This window comes from Macrobrachium nipponense, chromosome 13 (assembly GCF_015104395.2).
Source record: "Macrobrachium nipponense isolate FS-2020 chromosome 13, ASM1510439v2, whole genome shotgun sequence".
NCBI classification, from domain to species: Eukaryota; Metazoa; Arthropoda; class Malacostraca; order Decapoda; family Palaemonidae; genus Macrobrachium; species Macrobrachium nipponense.
Genome location: NC_087206.1, coordinates 46,579,348 through 46,599,347, shown reverse-complemented (window position 1 = coordinate 46,599,347; position 20,000 = coordinate 46,579,348). Strand labels below are relative to the sequence as shown.

General features: G+C 37.0%; 1 protein-coding gene across 1 annotated transcript in view; it reads left to right on the top strand.

The window, feature by feature from the left end:
• Positions 1-20,000, top strand: part of LOC135225312 (uncharacterized) — an 86,228-nt gene that overhangs the window by 15,975 nt on the left and 50,253 nt on the right. Inside the window, 10 exon segments of the mRNA XM_064264643.1 lie at positions 2,900-3,046; positions 4,233-4,335; positions 5,360-5,440; positions 8,518-8,578; positions 10,886-11,021; positions 12,128-12,350; positions 12,525-12,634; positions 13,128-13,164; positions 13,167-13,240; positions 18,343-18,413. Coding sequence (XP_064120713.1) covers positions 2,900-3,046; positions 4,233-4,335; positions 5,360-5,440; positions 8,518-8,578; positions 10,886-11,021; positions 12,128-12,350; positions 12,525-12,634; positions 13,128-13,164; positions 13,167-13,240; positions 18,343-18,413 — 1,043 coding nt within the window.

Sequence of the window (20,000 nt, the reverse complement as noted above, 5' to 3'; positions counted from 1 at the left end):
GGTAGGGAGGGATGGGGTACTGAATGACACCTGTAATGGGATGTGATCGTAGCCCGTTGCAAGATCGTAGCGAATATTGCAGGTCATTATAGAATCATGAAGTTGTGGAGATGTGATGCAGTGGTCCAGCCAGGAGGTTGTAATTGCGTCCGCTCTATTATGTTCATATGAGTAGGAGGAGGGAGGGAGGAGCATTACATCGCTAATTTGGAGAGCATGATTTTGACAGAAGCGAGTAAGTTCATTATAAAATTGTTTTGTGGGGTGAGAATTAAGGTCCCCTATTATACAAATATGATCAGCAGGAGAATCTTGAATAATACTGTGTAACTCCCCTAGGATCATGCAGTAATGATCAAAATTATTGTTATTTTTCCCATGGCATATAAACATTAATTATTAGGATTTTAGAGTTCCCTACTGTCACTTGAAGCCCAAGCAATCTGTCACTCCTGTAGGTCATCACCTTTATCAAATTGTCTAACGATTTGTGCCACAGGAAAGAAAGTCCCCCTTTCGGACGACCGGCTATGATTTGATCTGTAACTTGCATCGATGAAGTCGAGAAGGTTCTGAAGTCTTCATGAATTGAATCGCAGATGGCAAGGTCATGAGGCCAGAGGAGCGTTTCTTGCAATGCAATGATGCCGTTGAAATTTTCGCAGAGCATGTTTAGGAGAGGAATGTTCCGCTTGAGGCCAAAAATATTCCAAGAGATTATGTTTAATGTATCCATGGCTACTCACGAAGATGGGAGATGAATGCGCTGATCATTTGGGTGGATGGGGGGGTTAGCCAGGGGGAGTGGGCAGTCACTCGCCGTGGGCGGTTGGCTGGCACTTGCGGTGGAAATGACCCTGGTTGGAGTGACAGTAAGTTCCCCTGGGGGTGGTTGGTCCCGGATTAGGTTATATCTTGAAACTAATATATTAGGACCGAAATTCTCTCCTTTAAGAACGTCGAGGTGTTGAAATAGGCAGGTAATCCTGTAAGCCACTTTATGTTTATTTCTACATGGGAGTTCGTGAGAGATAAGTGGGTCAGAGCCAGTGAGAAACTTGACTCTCTCCACTATGGCGTCTAGCGTCACCGATGAGCGCAGATTGTGAATTGCTACGTGACATCTCTTCTCATGTGTCGGCGAGGTGCAACTCGAATGCTGGGCTCCGGTCTAGCGGCCAAACGAGATCTTCTCTTCTTTCTACTTGTTTGTATCTGCCAGCCGCTAGACCCCTCATGCTCACTCTCATCTGCATCTAAGATGGATGGTTGGTGGGGAGAGATAGGGTGGGAAGAATCACAAAGGCTGGTAATCATCACCGGAGATCTATCTTCCACCGGAGGCACTGGGGAGGGAGGGGAGGTTGGGGGACCAACTGTCTCCTCAGAACGGCCTACAGGTGAAGGGGGCACTTCCGTGTTGCTGGGAGGCGAGGAAAAACTGGATGCCGCATTCATAGGAGTTTGGTGGCTATCTGTGCGATTGTCAATCGATCCCTGCACTCCTTTGATAGCATCCCAGATCCGTGTGAGATCATTTGTTTCCACCGTTTTAAGACTGTCTAGGGAATCCTGCAGTCCTTTGATCACGTCCCAGATTCTTGATAATTTATCATTTGTCTCCTCGATTTTTTCTGAAGTTTTTTCCCATTATTTCTGAGAGGGATTTTGCTGTTTGGAAGGCATTTCTGCCGTGTGGTACACCGCGGGTAGGCTTAGGTCAGCGGGCCCCTTTGGAGGCAGATTGTAAGGGTCGTCGGCGTAGATTTCCACCGAGCAGGTCCTTAGCCACTTAGTGATATATGATATTTTTTTGTGTGAGGACAAGTTCTTCGCGGGTCGCTCCTTGAGAATGCTCTCTGGTATCAGATCTTTGCATTTCGTATATGCAACGTTGATTTCCTCATCGGAGAAGGCATCACTGACAGATTGAATAGCGGACTCGACGTCGGAACGGTTCGATTGGTATAGGGTAAAATACAGACAATTGTTCGCGAGTACGGAACTTGTGTGAGGGGCACAGGCACCGGTAGGTGCCTGGGTCACTTGCGCAACGGTTGGAGGTTGGTCGGATGACATTTTTGTGGTAAGGGAAGGGCCAAGCACTAACACATACACTGCATTCTTTTACCCATTTCCCAGGACCAATAGGCCTCGAGTAGCTGTGATTTGAAAGATTTCTAAAGCACTGATTGGAGCAGAAAGAATATTAGAATATCTGCAATTGCATAACACTCTTCGGCTTATACGCCGGGTATTACGTGGAGACACTATTAACACATTGCTTACTGTAAAAGGTATAATCACCAAGGGCGAACAACCCTTCTTATCTGTGAAAAAACGCGAGAGGGACCTCTAACACGTCCGCCCCACACACAAGCAAATATATAAAGTTGGGAAGAACAAGAAGAAGGAGAAGAAGAAACGATCAGGTTTTTGCTCTCACCATACTTTCAAAAATTTTCAAATTTGAACGAATTTCGCGGGAAATCCTGATAATAAAAAAAAAGAAAAAAAAAAAACCTGAAAATGTGGTTTTTGCTGGGATCCCGGGATGGAAACCCTATCCATAATGCACTGAGAGCTGTATAATTTACTGATTACATAATCTACATGTTTTATGGGTGCGAAATGACAAACTACAAAAAGATTTAAAGTTTATATTTCCGAAAGTAATTTTTTTTTTTTGTGCCTTGCAGTACTTGTCCACCGTCGGAGTGACATTCATCTTCGTCGTAACAAAGGTTCGTTCGCAGACGCGGAAAAAGTTTCCAGATTAGAAACTATTCTACCAGCTAAAAAAAAAAAAAAAAAAAAGCTGTAGTTTGATAACGTACCGGCTCCTCTTGTCATGTTTGATTACTATTTCATTGCTTTATTTGCGGTCATCTTTCAACAGGTTGACGAAGGCATGAGCTGCGAGGGACGTGGGTCCTTAGACCCTGACCAGCTGAAACCTCCCGTTTCACCCGACACTTTCAAAGTTTTCCTGGAAATTACAGTCAATCGAACGGAAATCAGCGATGGTGTATTTATGGCTGCCTGGGTAAGATAAACGTCTTGTTGAGCTTTCTGAAAGATAGAAAGAAAAAAAACTTCCTTTATAAGAGTAATAGCTTCAACTGTATTAATCAGTCCTTGTTTCCCTGACACTGGTCATGACTCTTCATCAGCCAACGAACACTTGAAAAATGCATTCTTGTATCGTTCTTAGCTTGTTGAAATACTGTAGTACCTAGTCGAAGATTTTAACCAAGTAATGGTAAGATAATTGTGTTGACTGCTGCTAAACCTAAAAACGCTTAAATATTCCTGTGGAAAATGCGATATAAAGGAGAAAATGGGCCTTGGTTTATCATATGGCATGGAATTGTAAATGTTGGTAAATATACATATTTCTTAAAAGCTTTTCAGAAGTCTTAAATAATTCCGTACGGAGATTTGATATTACGAAATAGGGACTTTTGTCTTGGTTGCGTTCTTCAATCTCTGCATCTTCTTTCGACATTTACTTCTAAACCCCCGTTATGAAGAAAGCCTAGCAATGACCCTTGCTTTGGTTGGCAACATTTCTTGTCCTTTTAGTATGGCATCTGAACAGAACTTGTTTGCTCGTAATAAATAATAACCATATCTTTTGTGAATTCCGACAAAACAGTGAACTAAGCACAATTATCATCCCGAAATCCAAAGGGGAAAACTTACATGTAAAAATGAAGAGAATACAGACAACAAAATGCCGTTTCCTTGAAGAAAGTGATAAATTCACCTCCTGAAACGAAGGTCGTGAGAAGTAGAAACACGATTTCGTGCACGAATGGGTGGGCGTTGTAAAGTAAAACTAGATTTCGACCTCACTTTAGTCAGTAAAATCACTTTTCAGGACTGAAGAATGATAGCAATACAAGAACCAGGTACTTATCGTAGCAAAAGGAAATAATTCCTAAGCAAAAGAATCTAGGAAAATTATTTTAAAATTAAAGACCAAGACGCTCGATTTTCGTTTCAAGTTCGTCTAGATAATAATAGATTAATTAACAATCATTATTGTCCAAATACTTTGTAGTAACAGCTTCTTGACATGTTATTCTCAATCATGACACGTTTTAATGTCCAAATTAAAGTTCTGTTTCTAACGAGTTTAGTTAAAAAAAATTTTACAGATGTCAGAGATAATGTGTGAAATCAGAGGATTATTTTTCGTTATTTCTGAAAACCTCTTTCATTTGCAGATGTATCACGACAGTTACCGTAATGCCATGCGTCTGGACGTCTGGACATACCGTGAAACAAACGGTCCCAAATCCTCCAGAGCCATTCAAGACATAGGCACAGGTGAAACATTTTCTCTTAAAGCAAAAAAAAACAACAATGTCTGAAAAGGTTGCAGTCTCTTAATCTTAATCAAACTGAATGGCTCAGACTTCTTTGAGTGACTGTAGCAGTATTGTACGAAACTTAAGAATGCTCTTTTTAATTCTCATAAGATCTGCTGAAGGTTTCCCTTATACTCGCAGATTAAAATTATTATTTTCTTTTATTCCTATCTATTTAGCTCTTTCAGTTTTTATACAAGAACAAAACCTTAGAGGAAAACTGTATTATGAAGGGAGATCTAGTTACATGACAGAAAAAGACAAAAGGCGCAATAATAATGGGCTTCATTTCTTCCCCAAAATAATGAGCAGCGATCATAGAAGTGAAGCATTTTAGTAAAAGGAAACGTTCGTCATAATTTTAAAGATTTTTAATGCCAGTTTATTTAATAAAGCCCTAAACAACCTATTGAAGATGTAACTTCATTTCCAAGCATAAAATAACGACATTAGGTTTAGTCTTCGCTGTTGTTTGCTTTGTCTGTCGTATCAAATTTCGCCGTGGTTACAATACCAGGGATGAGCTGGAAGACATTCACCAGGGAATGTACCAGAGACATCACTTACTGTACTTCCATCTATCGTTTGTGGAGAAGATGACCAGTTGAAATTATTATTGTTAAATTTTCAGAAAGGTCAGGAAGTCGGCAATGAAATATTAAAGGGTATTTGAACTAAAGTCGTTCGTCAGAATCTGTTTTGTAAGACAATTGTGGATATGCCCAGGAACTACTGGAGATTACTACCTTATCACAATAAGATATTTTCAACACGAGGTTCAGTGACAGACAACAACGCGAATTAAACTGAAACTAATGTTTTACGTCGCAGAAAAATAACTGTAGCTAACAGTAACTTTCCTTTTATTAAGTGTTTTAAGCATATACCTGTTTTATGGTATTTTGGTCTTTTGTACTAAAGTTAGTTCATTAATAATTTTTTTGTATTTTCTTGAACTGCTACTTAAAATTAATGATTTTCAGGTATCGAATATCGCATTGATGAAGAAACGGGCGATTGTACAATTTCAACTTGGAGTCGTGATGATTTTGTACAGCTCTTAGGTAAGTTGTCACTTCTCAAAAATGGATGAAAATGTATATGCAGTTACCTCTTATTCACTACGGCAGAAATATAACCATTCTAAGAAAGACTTTTGCAATACCCCATAACATATTACATACTGAACTGTAGATGACAAAGTACGCGATCATTTTAGTCAAAAGAGGTTTTTAATCAAGCAACTTTTACAACTCATTTTTTGTTAATATGTAAGAATAGCAGGTTCATAGAGCCTTTTTAAAAGGAAATAAGAGTAAAATGCTTTACTGAAATCATTCCACTACAGTATGTTTAGAGGAGTCCAAATGTAAGATGAAATCATATCGCCACTCATATCATAATTCCAGTATTCGATTAAGCTGTCAATCATCAAACGTCATTCTTTGACCTTCGCTCACAATATATCGATTGACAGAAATTCTTTTGGTTGTTTTATCAAGGTGGAAGGATGTATAGTGCAAAAGATAAGTAGAAAAGTACTTCAGTTTGTGATACAAGCATGAAATTTGGCACAAATTTCATGGGTGTCCACACTTTCCAAAATGATCGCTAGTTGTTCCAATTTCTGACACTTTGAGTAAATGATTGTTGAAATAAATACATCAATCATTATTCATATAATGTTTTCCTGGATAGAAGAGTTAATTGAAGATATCAGCAGAGCTCCTACTACTATATTTACCATTGTGATAAAGATGGCGTACAAAATGGTCGCCATGAAACATTTTGCTTGATAACTCTGCAACTAAGAAAGATAGACATGAAACTTGTATCCATGACCACACCCATGAGGCCAGAGAATCTGTTTCTAAGCATTTCTATTGAGCTATTATCAATATTACAGATTAATGACAGTGGCATCTCCCAGTCAGGCTGATATCTCCAGCACCCTGCCATAGGAAATGCTCAAGCCATGATCATGAAGCATTTTTACCAGATTTCTCTTACTGGTTTTGGCATAGATAGCCATGCCCACGAACGCTGGAAAAGGAGTGTACCTATCCTTCGAGTGTCGATGTACACTTGCTATGGAAATTCCTTCTGTTTTGAGAACCAGTTGTACTGCAGGAGCTAAGCAATAGCCATGTCAGACTTTGATGACCCAAACCTAAGCTGTGACTTTATGTCTGCTTCATGTTCGACCATACTGGTGAACTGGAGCAGACTTTGAGGTATGCTATCATTGATGCATCCTTCACCAAAGGTGCCGTCAAACCTGGACGGATGATCCGGAATATTCTTCCTCAGTATCTTTGCTGCTTTAGCAATCACAAGTGTATCTGAGTAGTCAGATGCTTGAGATAGGGCTAAAGCTTCATCTTTCTGCAAGGTAGGTAGCCCACTTTTTCCTTTCTTGTGTGCTTCTAATTCAGAGATTTCTGCTCACAATTTGTCCTTTAATCTTGTTGTATTTACAGTGGGTGAGGCAATGCCCAATCGTTCCAGGCGCTGCTGGTTTTATTAATGGAATACGTCTGTAAGAGGAAATATGGCAGGACCATCCGTTTCAATTATATTATCAACCAGCTCTGATAGAACCAGTGGCTATATATATATATATATATATATATATATATATATATATATATATATATATATATATATATATATATATATGGTTCTTCACTGTGACATTGTTCTTTCTCAAGATTTCTGAGATGTTATTTCAGCTCTTATGCAATTGTTCCTAGTTTTGCCAGTAATTTACCATCATTAAGTGTGTGAGTGCACTCATGTAAGTCTCCTTTTGAGATTCATGGTCTTTACTTGTCGAAGATCTGATACAGGCGCCACATTTTCACAGAAAATGCATGCTTCATTATCATGACTCATTCGACGCTTTTGAGAATGCTTTTCCGGTGGTTCACTACCTTCAACTGTAGATCTTCGCTTTCTTGCACGATCAAGTTTTGCATTATTAAACAAGACCCTACATCTCTTGTGGTATTTTGCCATGTTTTGTCGCAGTGTTGCCTCTATGCCAGTACCTTCATCCAGCCTTGCTGGGTTAAAGTTAAGTGGCAACTCCTGGATCAATGGCACATTGGTTGATATCATTACGTACCCCTCATGTTCGGGATTATGATGTGCAGAGGCCAAGGGTGAAGTTAGACCTTCATTTTTCTTGTCTTCCTGGAAATGACAATATTTGCTCCAGTTGGTCTTCCTTTTCCCTGTGATTGAATTCATGCTTGCCATTATGAGCTCTTGACTAATACCCCGATCATTCATTAAGTGCCATTCAAGTCCCGTGTGATCTATACACTATCCAGGTAAGTATATGAACAAGTCATGTAGAGCCCCACTTACCCTTGGCTTGGCTCTCCCGCACTGGCACCTCTGTCAATTCAGGCATGACTGTCTAACTAGATCTACTAAACATATATATATATATATATATATATATATATATATATATATATATATATATATATATATATATATATATATATAATAAGAAATTTGAAAACTTATATATATATATATATATATATATATATATATATATATATATATATATATAAGTTTTCAAATTTCTTACTTTCAGATTTCAAAACAAACATTACTTCGCTCTGTCCTAGGAAGGTATGTTTTACCTTGCAGAGTGATCCAGTTCCACCGAGTTGACCTAGTTTTGTTCGTTATTTTCATTGTCGCTTTATAGGACCTTCGAATGTTCTTGTTATGAACTCTAGCTTAAGGCTTTCTCCGAATATTCCAAGATTTTCATGCTATGATCTTCTTAAGTGTTTTTGTTTGAAACAATAAATGTATATATATACATAATGATAGGTGCATTCTCATAATAATGTACAGGCAACTTTTCCTCTTTAATTTTTCTGTTCAATGTACAACCTTCTGGAAAATACACACACGCTCCCAGATAAGTAACGTAAGAGGGGAATTGGCTTTCAAGATTGCAAAAAATGGCACGGTCCAGGGGATATAGTATTGTTCAGTTTTAGAGAAGCTTCTTAAGGTTATCATATATGTAAGACGACCAGGTTTTTTTTTTATAATACTGTTGAATGCCACGTTCCTACATGCACGTAACTTTCATCTCCTGATCTGTTTTCAGGGTCTGAAATAGCGGATGTTATTATGCCAGTATCTCAGCGCCTATTCTACCTAGATGATGCGTGAGTATTTCGTTTTAATTTTGCCAATAATAAAAATGGGTGTCTGAGATATAAAGATCTCATTTCGGTTATCTTCTCTTGTAATGAAAAATGTTTTTCCGCTTCTCTGTTACATTAAATCGATATCCTCTTAATTTCAGGAAATAATGAGTCATCTTTCTAAAGGAAATTGAAAGTATGTATGCATGGCTAGTTTACAGTCAGTCTCAAGTTGGTCTTCCCTGAAAGCTACAAACTTGAGACCATAATGGTTTCTTATTATAATTACACATTCCTTGAACTCATTCTGGTAATAATGACTTCTGGTTATATCACAAAATTAAAGCAATGGCTGATCACAAACAGTTTAGCTAATGATTATTTGCAAAAAAACTCTTGTTTTTTCAAATACGAAATTTCATGTAAGTAGATGAACAATGCTAGTTTCTGGTGACAGTTGATTTGTAAAGGAATCCTCTTATTAGGATTCGTAGGTCTTTTCATGGCCTTGACCTACCACAGGCCATTCGTAAGTGTCCTGGCACTCCCCAGAGGCATTAAGGCACCGATCCACATTAATCGACTTATGGTACATGGTAGTATTATACCTATCTTCTTTCTTCTCCACATTTACATCCAAGAAAACAAGTCGGCCTTCGGCACCATATTCAATAGCGAATTTAGGCTAGATTTCCTTTTGAAGGCATACGTTAGGCGGGTGGCTTCTCCATCGGTATCGATAGCTATATATCGAGCAAATATCTTCAGTTTTCGAATGGAATCCAAGGTTCTATCCTCGACTCTGCCATGCACATATTGGCAAATGAGACGCCAAGGGGGAATTCCATAGCATCATCATCATCATCATCATCTACCTGTCGAAAGAGTTTAGACCTAAGTGACAGGAAGGCAGCCTCGTTGATGCGGAGAAAGAGCCTTGAGGAGGAGAAGTATTGCATAAAAAGAAGACAGCCTCTACAAATAATGCCCGTGTCTTCAATAGAAACTGAGTGAGAGAAAATATGCCCTTAATACTAATAATATATATATATATATATATATATACTATAAGATTAATATATATCTCATATAATATTTATATAGGTATGTATGTAGTATGTATGTATGTATGTATGTATGTATGTGATATAAAACTGAACGTCAGCAAAACAATGGCTACGAGTATGAATGGAAGCCAGAAGATGAAGCAGTGAATGTAATAAGAAGTGGCGATTGCAATGAATCAATCGTACAAGTGTTTGGGAGTGACAGTGATGTGTTTTCAGTGTCAGGACAGAAGACAGCAGGTGAAGTGCTGAAGTCCACCGATCGCGTGCAAAAGTTCTGGAAGAGAAGAGGAGTAAGTTCAGCCAACTCTCCAGCATGCAAAGAAAAAGAAACAATCTGTTGATGCAATTACGATGGATTGTTCGTTTTAAGTTATGAAGTAAGAAAAGGTAAGCCGGCGAGAAGAACAGAGATAGAACGAAGAAATGGTAAAGCCGTATATAAGTATAATAAGATTTGGCTCATGGTTACCTCTTTACGTCATCAGAAATCTTCAGTGGTAAGTTATTTGAGAAGATCGGAGGGCGACTGGTTGGTGAAAGTGGAGTTTAATTAGTCATTTACGGGAGTAAGAAACAGAGGGAAACCGATCAAGCGCTAGCCAGGTGGAACGATAAAGGGAGGCAGCCATTTTGGGTTTGTTTACTCTAATACCATCTCGCTCTGGTTTACAGAAAATAAAAACCAAGCTCCCTTATCGCCTCCTTGATACCTAGCAAATGGTACGACAACGGTTTCTAAGGTAAAAGTCTTTCCCAGAAAAAAAATCCTTATCAACGCACAGTAGGTTAAGAATGTTATATATATATATATAATATTATATAAATATATATATTATATATATAATATATATATAATATTATATATATTATATATATAGATATACTATATATATATATATCTATATATATATAATATATATATATATATATATATATATATATATATATATATATATTGTGTGTGTTTATATCCCTCTTCCCCTTGGGGAAGGGATTTCTGAAGGGAACAGCCTCTCGTCTCCTCAGTAAATCTTTAGTCAAGGAGCCTTTTTCTTGACCCTAGCAGACACTGGCAGATATTTACAGTTGGGTGGACTGCAGGTCGTAAGGCTGGGAGTATCTACTGACCTACCAAACGTGGGCCAAGACCTGCATCATTCAGCCATTAAATTATGAAACCTCTAATAACGGTCGTAGAACAGTCATTTAGGGTTAAGAACTACTGAGTGATGTAGACATAAATTGTCTTTCCCCTCAGGTACGTCTTCAGTGGATACAGTGAATCCAGGGGACTCCTGACAAGTCGCTGGACAGCTACTCGCCGTGATATCTCGATTCCAGGAAAGCCAGACCAAAAATATAACAAAGTCGTGGTGGACTACGAGTTTCTAACGGTAATTACTACTTTCATTATCGCAGAGACAAACAATTCGCTTTCTTAATTCTGTAATTATCTTCGTGCGAAGTTCTCAAGAACCATTATAGTTTAAATATGGCAAACACTATTTGTAATATTGAATTTAGTCCGAAATAGATACGCAAGACACCTTCCATGCGTCAGTTACAATTCACTGGGTGTGTTTGTAACCAAGAGAACTGCTCTCGTTTCCTATCCACAGCTATAATTAAGACTAAATTTATCATGAAAATGGACCCTGATAATGAAGATGTTTTTATCGGTTGTAAGCTCAGTTGACTGAAAATCGAGAATAAAGGACCCACTCTTTTTTGTGCAATAAATAGGCATAAGATTAACATTCTGAGGAACGTTTAATCTACTCCTTTTCCCAAGTGATGTTTGAGTGGCCGCTCCATCTGACCTCAAAATACCCTTCTATCATTCTGCACAGACTATAAATGGTGTCAAATCTTTAAGCGATGAAACTCCGTATGACGTACCTACTCTACCCAAGCATACTAGATACCAGCAATTTTTTGTGGAAGCAATTGTAGTTCCAAAGATCTTGTAGGGCGCTGATAATGATTCAAGTTGCCTTAACAATAATATTGCACAATGGAAAATAATGGCAACATAATCAGCAAAAGTGAATTCATTTGCTTGCAAACCAGAGTTATTTGTCTTTCAAGTATCCAGTATGACGATATAATGAATTTAATAATAGCCAGAAATTGTGATCAAGGGCTGCTATAAATTTGGTTTGTAGAATAAATGAATATATCAAGAAACATGTAATTAAAGAGGCACAATTTGTAAAACCACGTGACATTGCACCTCATAGGAAGATAAACTGAAATCGTGTGTCAGGCCTGAAAGCTGTGGTGCAAAAATAAAAAAGTAATAATAATAATAAAAAATAAAAGCCAAAGTTCATACCAAAGATATTGAGACAACTCTGAGTCTGGCAAGTATTTTGGTGAGTGCCAGAGAGATCAACGCAAATAAATAAAAATCGGTACGATCATCGCACTGTTTCCTAAGATGATAACGTATTTTTACGTTTACACAGAGCAAACATAGATGTATTTTTCTCTATTGCAGAAAACGACCGATGAAATCGGCGAACGCACGACTAGCAACATTCCAGTACGGATTCATATCACCGTATACGATGAGGACGATGCCTCGCACATCAGAGAACGACACACTGTGCACCTCCTTCACATGCAGACGACATTTGAGGCTTTTGAGCTGAATCCCTTCGATGTCCGCGAGTGCATGACTATACCCACTCAGAGATCCTGGTTCAAAATGTCTTTTCGAGGTGAGGCCCCATTTTGGAGTTGCTGTTACACAACACTACTTTTGTTTCTGCCTCTAAACGAAAATCCGATGCCCGCTTTTCATCATATTTTTGACGATCTATGATTAGAATAAAATTAGGATTTTCTTCCTTATAAAATAAAGAGATGCACAGCTGATGTATCTATCTATGCAGGGGACTGGCACGACGGAGCTTACCAAAATCAAGACGAATTTAAGAAACAGATTATGGAAAAGATCTACAACGACACGCGCACTTCATATGTGAGGATGCCTGAAGTGCAGGTATGTTATCATAGTGATTTTCACACTGTGAGCTTTCGTGTAGTATCTAGTACAGTTGGACTACTGGGGTAGTCGCAATTTGGGACACCTCGTCTTTCATTACCAAAACGAAGGTGTTTTTTCCAAAGTATTCTATATAATAATAATGTCACATTATCAGATCATTTTTTATTTAGTTTTCTTTATTGCATACAAATACCTGACAGTCAATCTTAAATAATGATACAATAGAAACATAAAGCAATGTTACATCATTGCTGATCTAAGATAGGGTACAAGAAGTAACTAACTGACAGACAGATTTCTTAAAGCATGTCAACATTTAAATGCTGTCACAATATGGGGAGCCCTTTAGAACCTGTTTGTCTCAGGGGCGTCATTGGACACCCACCCCACCTTCCCCACCCCCACTTCACCGAAAGAAAAATCTTAAATGACGCCACTGGTTTGTCTGCTTAATTTATTTATTTATTTATTTATTTTATTTTCACAGCTTGATCACGACGAGGGCAGCGTTTATGCAATTCTCCTACTCTGGAACCTGCGCCTTACAGACTTCAGTTTCAGAAGATGGAGGACACGAAACCAAGCACGTACGACACACAGGTAAAGTTCATCCGTAAGATTCCCTTTAGCATGGAAACCTGTCACCAGTTCACAATACGCAAGTTTTATGGCTCTGCCTCAGCACTGTGCCAGTGTTAAAGCTTAATAACTGGAAATTGAGCTCTTGTAATTGGTGTCTGCTTTGATTGAGTGTGGCAGTCATTAAAATCTTTTTGTGATCAAGCTCGTCGAATGTCTACGAAGTATGCCTTGGATAACTATGATTTATGGTAACTTTTGTATACATTGTGGGTATTTTCATTTTATGTCAGAAAATACCGTCTCTCTCCAAACCATTTTTAAAGTACAATATTTATGGTAATAAACAGTTTTTCAATTGCGAACGTTATCATTAGTTGTGGAGCTGATAAAATAATAATCAACCTGAGGGGATTCTGCAAAACTTCTACACTTCCAGTACGCTACTTTCGCAGTCACTATGAGAAAATCCCACGCATTGGGACGAGTATTCTGTCTAATCTGTAAACTTGGATATTCTTTTTTAATTAAATACGATTAATGTTCAAAGACTTCCTAAATTGTTGGTGTTCAATAATCTGAACTGGCAATTGTTTTGAAAAGAAAGCTTTTTTAAGCATACGATTGAAGAAAACTTCAGTTTCACAATTTCGTGTTAAGTACTATTTGAAGACAACTCATCAATCGGTCTCTTTCGACGACTGTACAATAATTTTCTTCTGTTTCAGATAATTTTTTTATTATTTTCATTTTACTTTTTAAATGAATTTATGCGCATCTTAAGTATCTCAATTAGATATAGACACAAGCACGGTTACTTATTGACGATCATGCTCTCCAGGCGTAGCTACGCACGAAGCATTTTCTTAAGTTTGATTGATCGTTTTCTGTTCTTTATTTCATTTCCTTTAAATTTCTTCTTTCTTAGGTTATTTTCTCTTGTTTACACGACTTTTACAGGGATTAATTAAGAGTCGTTGTTGTTTGATTACTTATTGTTCTTGAGTTGGTTGTACTGAGGGGGAGGGTGGCTTGCTCCTCTCCTTGATTGTGCAATGATTTCTTCTTAATATAGTAGAGCAGCCCCATTTGAAACTGCATAAAATTTTTACCAACCAATATAGAAAATTTCCAAGAATTGTGAAATTTCTACTCGACACTTGCACTTACATTCTCGCTGTTCTTACATTAAGTTTTGGTCAAAAGTTACCCCAAGTCATTTGAATTTTAGGCCATTTCTAACTGAAGCGTACAGTGATGCTCAAATCTCATGCAACATGACTCCATAGGATTTCGTTCAAAATTCACTAACTGGCAACCTAGCGTGCTCCATATTTATCTTTTATTTCAATGCGAAAACGCGAGTATCGCATACACTAAGGCCACAATATGTTTCATAAGAGTGAAATCTGTCATATATTTAAAAATTGTAAGAAAATGTCACGTGTAGCCAAATTTCAGAAAAACCCTTACGAAACTTTTTCAAAACTTTCGTTCACTCATTGCTGAAGCATTTGACCAAAACGAAGTCGCCATCAAACCACAGTTCAAATGTTAAATAAATAAAAAAAAGAAAAAAAAACGAAAAAAAATTGTCGTAACATTAATAATGCTTCTAAAGCAAACATAAAATTTAAAATAGACCTCTTTTATTGCTATTACCCTCAACGCTGAAAAAATGTAAATATGTATATACAAAAGTAGAATGCGCCCACCGATATCAACGTGTGAGGGGAGCATGTGTGACGTATCAGCGTCGGTGCAACAACAACCACCTGGTATATAAGTAGGTCTACAATGAGTAGCGACCATTAAATTATCTTGAAAACATTTACTTTATGTATTGAAGGAATATTTGGATTTTCATACACAATTATTTGTTATCTTTCTTGAATATTTCAAAACTGATAGCATACTAGCAAATATTCGCCTATTTGTCAAAGCCAAGATATTATTCCTAGGCCTAGGTGTTAGATTTCTTTACTTTACACTTAACATTCACATCTCTATATTAACAATTTCTGGCCAGAAAGCAAATGAGGGTATCTACATATTCTTGCACTTCAAGTTACCTTATGAAAGAATAAATTATACACCAAAAGCGAGCAGAAGTTTTAAGAAAATAATATTGTAAACCAGTTGAAAAACAAGTGTTCCATTGCCTTGATATTAATACTTATGATATTTCGATTAATAACCATCTTCTCCATATAACCAAAATCATCATCATCTTTTATTCCTCAAAGAACAGGTAATCTCTACAAATAAAAACATTAGTAAAGATTACATCTCAGAAAACTTAGATTATTTTTCTAGGCCTATAAATCATTTTGCAACATACAGGCAGCTTAAACACAGCCTGAAACCTCAACATTCAAATAAAACTGGTTGTAATTCATATTCCTCAAAGAACAGGTGATCTCTACAAATAAATTCATTAGTAACAGATTACATCTCAGATGGCTTAGATTATTTTTTTAGGCCTATAAAACATTTTCCAACATACAGGCAGCTTAAACGCAGCCGAAATCTTCAACATTCAAATAAAACTTGTTTTAATTCATATTCCTACATTGAAATTGTTGTTATGACTGTTGAGCTTATTAGGTCTACTGTCATAATGCTTTCATTGCTGGCACCGCTAACCTTATCACACCACACTTGAACTGAGCAACGTAAAGATAAAAAAATAAAAAAATCAATTCAAATCATACAAATTAAGAATTTACCAATGCATAAAAGGGATTATATCTATTTAACCATAAGGAAAATAAGGCTAGCTGTGAATTCGCAAACTTTTCTACATGAATGACATTACAAAAAAAAAAAAAAGCACTCCTTGGCAACATCACGTTAGGTCTGAGAATATGGACGATACAAAAAGAATCATGTCGCATGAGATTTGAGCCCCACTGTACATTGACTTGTCTATTTACCTTTGTTTTGTATTAATGACTGATTTCACTTCCAGCTCGTTATAGTATAAACGTGTATATGTTTATTCAAGTTACTTGTACTTTGTTACTACTACAAAACAATTTGTGTTTCTTGCTGTTATTTGGAAGAGGAAGTAAAAAGGTAATTAATAAACAAGGTGGGCTTTAAGATATGTTTTATGATACAACTGCTTAAATATTAAAGTTTCCCTTTTATCTTAAAATTAAAGATAAGATCATGAATCTTTTGTGTGTACGCCAAGAAACCTTCTTCTTCAATTGAGTCTAGATCATATCTTTTCATCAGATAACAGCTGGTTGGTTAGCGTGAAATACTAAGTGAAATTTTTTAGTGATGTATAGCATTTTTAGGGCAAAAATGTTGTCATTTTAACAGACAAAATATGAGGAAGGAGATGAATTCTACCTAAAATCCCATTACTCTGTAACATCAATAAGAGCAAAACTTTTACCTTAAGAACTATCACTCAGTCATTGACCCCGTAGGGGTTAGTGGCATCGGTGCACCTCACATGGTGCGCTATAGGCATGCTGAAGGTGTTTACAGTGTTCTTCGATCCTTGGCTGAACTCACTCCATCACGCTTCCTTCCTTCCTTCCTTGCTTCAATCTTGCCGGCCGCATTTCTAACTGTTACTTCTTAAAACAACTCTGCGGTTTTCTCGAAGTTCCACCTTTAGATGCGTGAACTTCGTCTACTTAATTTTCTGGATGTGCGCCCCAACCTTCTCTATTCAATGAAATAATCGCTGAATGGCCGGAAGTGCCCCAGTGCTTCTCTTGACAGCCTGAATTTCATAAATTCGACTCTGTCTGCTCCAGTCATTTGCGCACTCAGTCAGTTTGCTTGGCCTAAAAACACTTACCAAGCGGAACTTGGAGCTAGCCCTATTTTTAGTTTCTGTCCCTCCACACTTTTTCTGTCCGCCCTCAGATCTTAAAATTACTGAGGTTATAGGGCTGCAATTTGTTATGTTGATCATGCACCTTCACTGCCTTATATACTGTGCAGAAAGAAGAAACTTCGGCACTTTTATTACTTGTTATTTTTGTGGGATGATGAGGCAGTAAGACCGAAACTACGATATTTTGGAGAGTCTGTGATTTCAGCAGCAATGTGGCCTGTGATTATCCCACATCATAGGCGGTTACAGTCTGGCTGAATAGGTTGTTTGCTTTATGGAAATTCATTGTCAATAGCTCTTATCCTGGGTTTGACATTGGAGATATATATATATATATATATATATATATAATATATATATATATATATATATAAATATATATATATATATATATATACATATATATATATATTACACATATATATGTATATAGCCTATACAATATCGGTATGTAGGTCTATATATAAGCTATATAACTATATATATAATAGTATTATATTAGAATATATAATTAATATATATATATATATATATTTAATAGCAAACAATGTCCTCGTAACTTCTCAGATTTTTCGCATTTTTTTGGATGCGCTTGTCACTACAAAGTCTTAAGACCCAAGTTGAAAAGAAATATGAAGAATTTATGATGTCCGGTAGCGGGAAACCTGTGATACCATAATCATGACAAGGTCAGGTTAACAACGTGACCTCGTCGTGATTTGTGGTATCACGGGTTCGTTTCCTGCTACCGGACATCATAATTTCTTCATATTTCTTTGAACTTGGATCTTGAGGCTTTGTAATGACAAGTGTATCCAAAAAGGCGCGCGAAAAATTTTATAATTTCAGTGGGCATTGTGGCATTACAATTATATATTTATCTGGTGAAAATGACCAGTAGATTCTACACACACACACACACACACACACACACACACACACACACACATATATATATATATATATATATATTATATATATATATATATAGATATATATATATAGATATATATATAAGATAGATAGATAGATAGATAGAATAGATAGAATAGATGGATAATATTACCATTTAAACATTAATCAAAACTAATCATTAGAATAACATTGTTTTCTTTTAGAGTTGTATCCAAAAGTGGTGGAAACTGCTTTTGAAATAAAAGTATTCATTACACTTATTTTGCGTAATTCTTGAAACACCATATCTTAGTCACTTACCACCGGTTCTAAAAATGTATATAAAACTTGATGTATTTCCCCACAGCTCTCACAGCGTATTGAGGACATTGATGTATGTGCCGGACACTGCCTTGCTTACCAACGGTTCAATTGCAAGTAGGTAGTTTAACATTTCTGCAAAATCAGGGGATCTATCCGGTTTTGTATTTGATATCCGTAATATTAGAGACATACAATAAATGATGCTATATATTCCTGCCTGAATTGTGGTCTGCTTTATAAACCAAATCTGGCACTTATTTGAATTTCTAGAAAATGAAGATATTTTCATGTTTCATGCGAAGGTGAGTGAAAGAAACATTGATTTGTTAGTTGTACGTTTCATTCTGTGGAGACAGTTGTGTTATCGTTTACGACTTATGGGCCAGTATTCAACAGTTTTGACTATTAGTTCTCTTATTGCATTTTGGCATCACTAGCAACTTAGTTTACAATGGTTAAGTTGACTGATATATTTAGCCAAGAAAAGAAGAAAATAGTGTTATGACCTGCTCGTTCCCTCCTGAAAATGTACTCTAGTCTAACACTCTCAGAAATGACCTTGACTGGAGGGACGAGAGTTATCACAAACACATCTATGAAGATGGCTGATACTGAAAATGGGGTTTTACATAAACTCTGGACTTTAGTTTTAAATGAACTATATTTACATTAAGTTATGGTAGGTCCAGGAACTAATGCGGTGGTTGATTGTCGATCCACAAGAACATGTGGCTGGGAATTGAACCAGACATGGAGATCAGTATTTGCACAAAATGAGTTATTTTAATGTAAGCTTTATTCCAAAGGGTCCCAATTTCTCCCGCAATCAGTCACAGTGTTTGTCTGGAAATCCTGGGTTTGGTAGTCTTCTTATCTGCTGATATTTCTGTTTTCACTATGGAGGTACAAGAACACTTGTGGGTTCCCCAGGGGGGCCACAGGGGAACAGAAGTGGAGTCTGCATGGCTTGAGAAAGTCTGAGGAAGTTCTGAGAGAGTTCTGAGAGGTTCTGAGAGAGAACTGCTGCGGCCCCGCTCTTTTAAAATCTCGCCTGGGTAGGCTCTGCCTTCATCCAAGGCCCCCTGTGGAGAATAAATCCAGAGCAGCCAATAGGAGCAAAGAGGATTTTAGAGAGAATGGAGGCTTTCAGTTCACAGGGGCAACTTCTGGCTTTAAAGAGGTCTTACCTTTCCTTGGTTCTGGCTTAAAATCCTGAACACCTCCCCATTCTAGAGGATATTTCAACCCTAGACGGGTTGGAATGGACAAGACAAGCCAGAAACAATGACAAATATAAATTACTGAGCCTTCCATACTCCCATTAAGTGGACTTAATATAAACGAGATTGAAGCTCTGCTGATGATAATATTCATAATTCTTGTAAGTTACCGATCAAGAATATTAGAGAATAAAGTGTGAAGTGACTAAAAGACTAACAACTTGCTATATTCCAGTAAAGACAAATCAAATTCAATTACTCTTAAAATATAACGTCACACTGAGAATGACTTAAAATGAACAGCAAATAATGATTAGATAAAACTTAACCTACAGGGTTAATAGTATGCTTACTTCTATCAGGTATAATACTGCCAGCTTAATTGTTAAAGGCAACACATACTTTTAGTTTTCCCTGATGGGGCGATATGACACGTTCGGAGGTGTTTTAATAGCCCTACGATTTCATTAAGTGACTGTCT